At 41.0% G+C, this 2,763-nt stretch overlaps 1 protein-coding gene across 1 annotated transcript; it reads right to left on the bottom strand.

The window, feature by feature from the left end:
• Positions 1-507: 507 nt before the first annotated feature.
• On the bottom strand, positions 508-1,482 carry LOC125402710 (olfactory receptor 2T29-like). The gene has a single exon (XM_087910614.1). The coding sequence runs from the start codon at positions 1,477-1,479 to the stop codon at positions 508-510; it is 972 nt and encodes a 323-aa protein (XP_087766740.1). The 5' UTR covers positions 1,480-1,482.
• Positions 1,483-2,763: the final 1,281 nt, after the last annotated feature.

The following is a 2,763-nucleotide window of genomic DNA, read 5'->3' as shown; positions in this document are numbered from 1 at the left end:
TACTAGCCAGATTTAAATTTCATTTAATCATTGTTTTCACTATAACATAAACACAGGAGCTGAAGGGATAAAACTACATCTTTATTTTTATCAAATTTTGAATATACATAAATTACCAAGAAAATTGACAGAATTAATCCAATACGTCATTTAATCAATTCACCTCTTCTTAACATGGATAAGTACTTTATTTCCAACTCACTCTATCTTTTATCAGTTGAACACCTCATGGGCATTAATTTCTCAGTATAACATGATTTTGAATGATAAGACTACTGTCCCACAAAATTAAAGAGCCACTAACAACTTTGTAAAATACAACATTGGCAGAAAACGAAGGTTTTGAATGCATAAGAAGTATGTCATTGAAATTTTCAGAATAGAGAGATAATTCTTCAAATTGGGTGACTGTGCAATGAGACACGATGGATGAGGACCTGTAACACGAGGGCATCAACATGATATCTGGAACAGATGTTTAGAGACAAGGAGAAGGAAACATGTATTCTAAATCACTTGCTTTACCGTTCCTAGGAAAAGGAATTTCACACCCACAAATTTCTTCAGAGCCTCCGTGACATTCTTATTCCTCAGACTGTAGATCAGTGGGTTCAACAGAGGGGTGAGTATCGTGTAAAACACAGACACCACCATGTCCTTCTTTGGGGTGTGGAAGGAGGCAGGGAACATGTAATTATAGACAGCAGCACCATAGAAGAGGATGACCACGGTCATGTGGGAGGAGCAGGTGGCGAGGGCCTTCTTCCTGCCCTCTGTCGAGTTCATCCTGAGAACTGTGAGGAGGATGAAGGAGTAGGAGCTTGAGATGACTGTCACAGGGATGAGGAGCATGAGCACACAGCACAGGTACATGAGGGTCTCATAGAGCCAGGTGTCTGCGCAGGAGAGCTTTGTCACAGCGGGGGCCTCACAGAAGAAGTGATGGATTTCCCTGGATCCACAGAATGGGAAGGTCATGGTGACAGGGGTGAATATGAAGCCATCCAAAGATCCCAGGAACCAGCAGACAGACATCAGGAGGAGACACGCCCTGCGGTTCATGAGGACAGGATAACGGAGTGGATGGCAGATGGCCACATAGCGGTCATAAGACATGGCAGCCAGAAGGAAAAATTCTGAACCTGCGAGTGTCAGGTATAGGAACATCTGCATCCCACAGGCAGCAGCTGAGATCCTGTGACTCTCCAGGACCTGGTCCATGAGCATCTTGGGCACAGTGACAGAAATGTACATCATGTCCATGAGGGACAACTGGCTGATGAAAAAGTACATGGGTGTGTGGAGCCGGGTGTCAGAGAGTATCAGAAGGATCAGGAGGGCATTGCCAGACAGGGCCCCCAAGAAAATCACAAATATGACCACAGCAAGCAGAGCAGGGTATTTGAATTGATTGAATAATCCCACCAGGGTGAAATCTGACTGTCCAGTGTAGTTACTCATCCAGGAAGTGATATTCATTGGTGTCTCCTAGGCAACCAGAAATGCTTTGGTGTTAGTGGCTCTAAAGTTATATGTGCATAAGTCTAGTGTGCTCAGAAACTAACCCTGAAAAGGTTCCTTGGGCTTTTAGAGATGAGAAGGATAATTTAACTGTAATTTAAGAATTTTAAAAGAGTAGAAATTCACCTCTGTGGCAGCTCCATCACAACCCAGAGTAGATCTATCACAGTTCATGGTCATGATCTTTCCTGACAGCTCATCATGACCTATACTAGTCAGTTCTTGAGATCCACAGGTTGTTTTCTTTGCTACTAACAAAAAGGGTGAATTACTGACCAAAAGAAATAAACACAGACAAATGAAAGACAAATGCAAATAAGGAAAGAAACAGACTCATTATTAAGAAAGTTAATGAATAAAGTTATTCTTAAGAACAGTTTCAGACAAATGGTGCTGGAAAAACTGGATATCAACATGTAGAAGCATGAAAATAGATCCATATCAATCCCCATGCACAAAATTCAAGTTCAAATGAATCAAAGACCTCAACATCAAACCAACCTCACTGAGCCTCAATAGAAGAGAAAGTGGGAAGAACACTTGAATGCTTTGACACAGGAGACCACTTTCTAAATATAACCCCAGCAGCACAGACACTGAGAGCAACGGTTAATAAGTGGGACCTCCTGAAACCGAGAAGCTTCTTAATTCAAAGACAAAGTCAACAAGACAAAGCAGCAGCCTACAGAATGGGAAAATATCTTCACCAACCGCACATCAACAGACGACTGATCTCCAAAATATACAAAAAACTCAAGGAACTTGACATCAAAAGAACACATAATCCAATAAAAAAAATTGGGTACAGACATAAACAGAGAACTTTCAACAGATGAATCTCAAATGACTGAAAGACACTTAAGGAAACGTTCAACATCCTTAGCCATCAGAGAAATACAAATCAAAACAACTCTGAGATTCCATCTTAAATCTGTCATTAAAAGATCAAAAACACTTGGAGAGGATGTGGAGTAAAGAGAATTCCCCTTTATTGCTAGTGGGTATACAAACTTGTACAAGCACTTGGGAAATTGATATGGTGATTTCTCAAAAACTTAGGAAACAATCTACCTCAAGACCCAGCAACACCACTGTTGGGTATGTACCAAAAAGACGCTCAATCTTACCTCAAGGACATGTGCTCAACTATGTTAATAGCAGTGTTATTTAATAGCCAGAACCTGGAAACAACCTAGATACCCCTCAACCGAAGAGTGCATAAAGAAAATGTAGTACATTTAC

This window comes from Myodes glareolus, chromosome 9 (assembly GCF_982192425.1).
Source record: "Myodes glareolus chromosome 9, mMyoGla1.1, whole genome shotgun sequence".
NCBI classification, from domain to species: domain Eukaryota; kingdom Metazoa; phylum Chordata; class Mammalia; order Rodentia; family Cricetidae; genus Myodes; species Myodes glareolus.
Note: the sequence above shows the minus strand (reverse complement) of the source record. Positions and strands in the feature narration are given on the sequence as shown.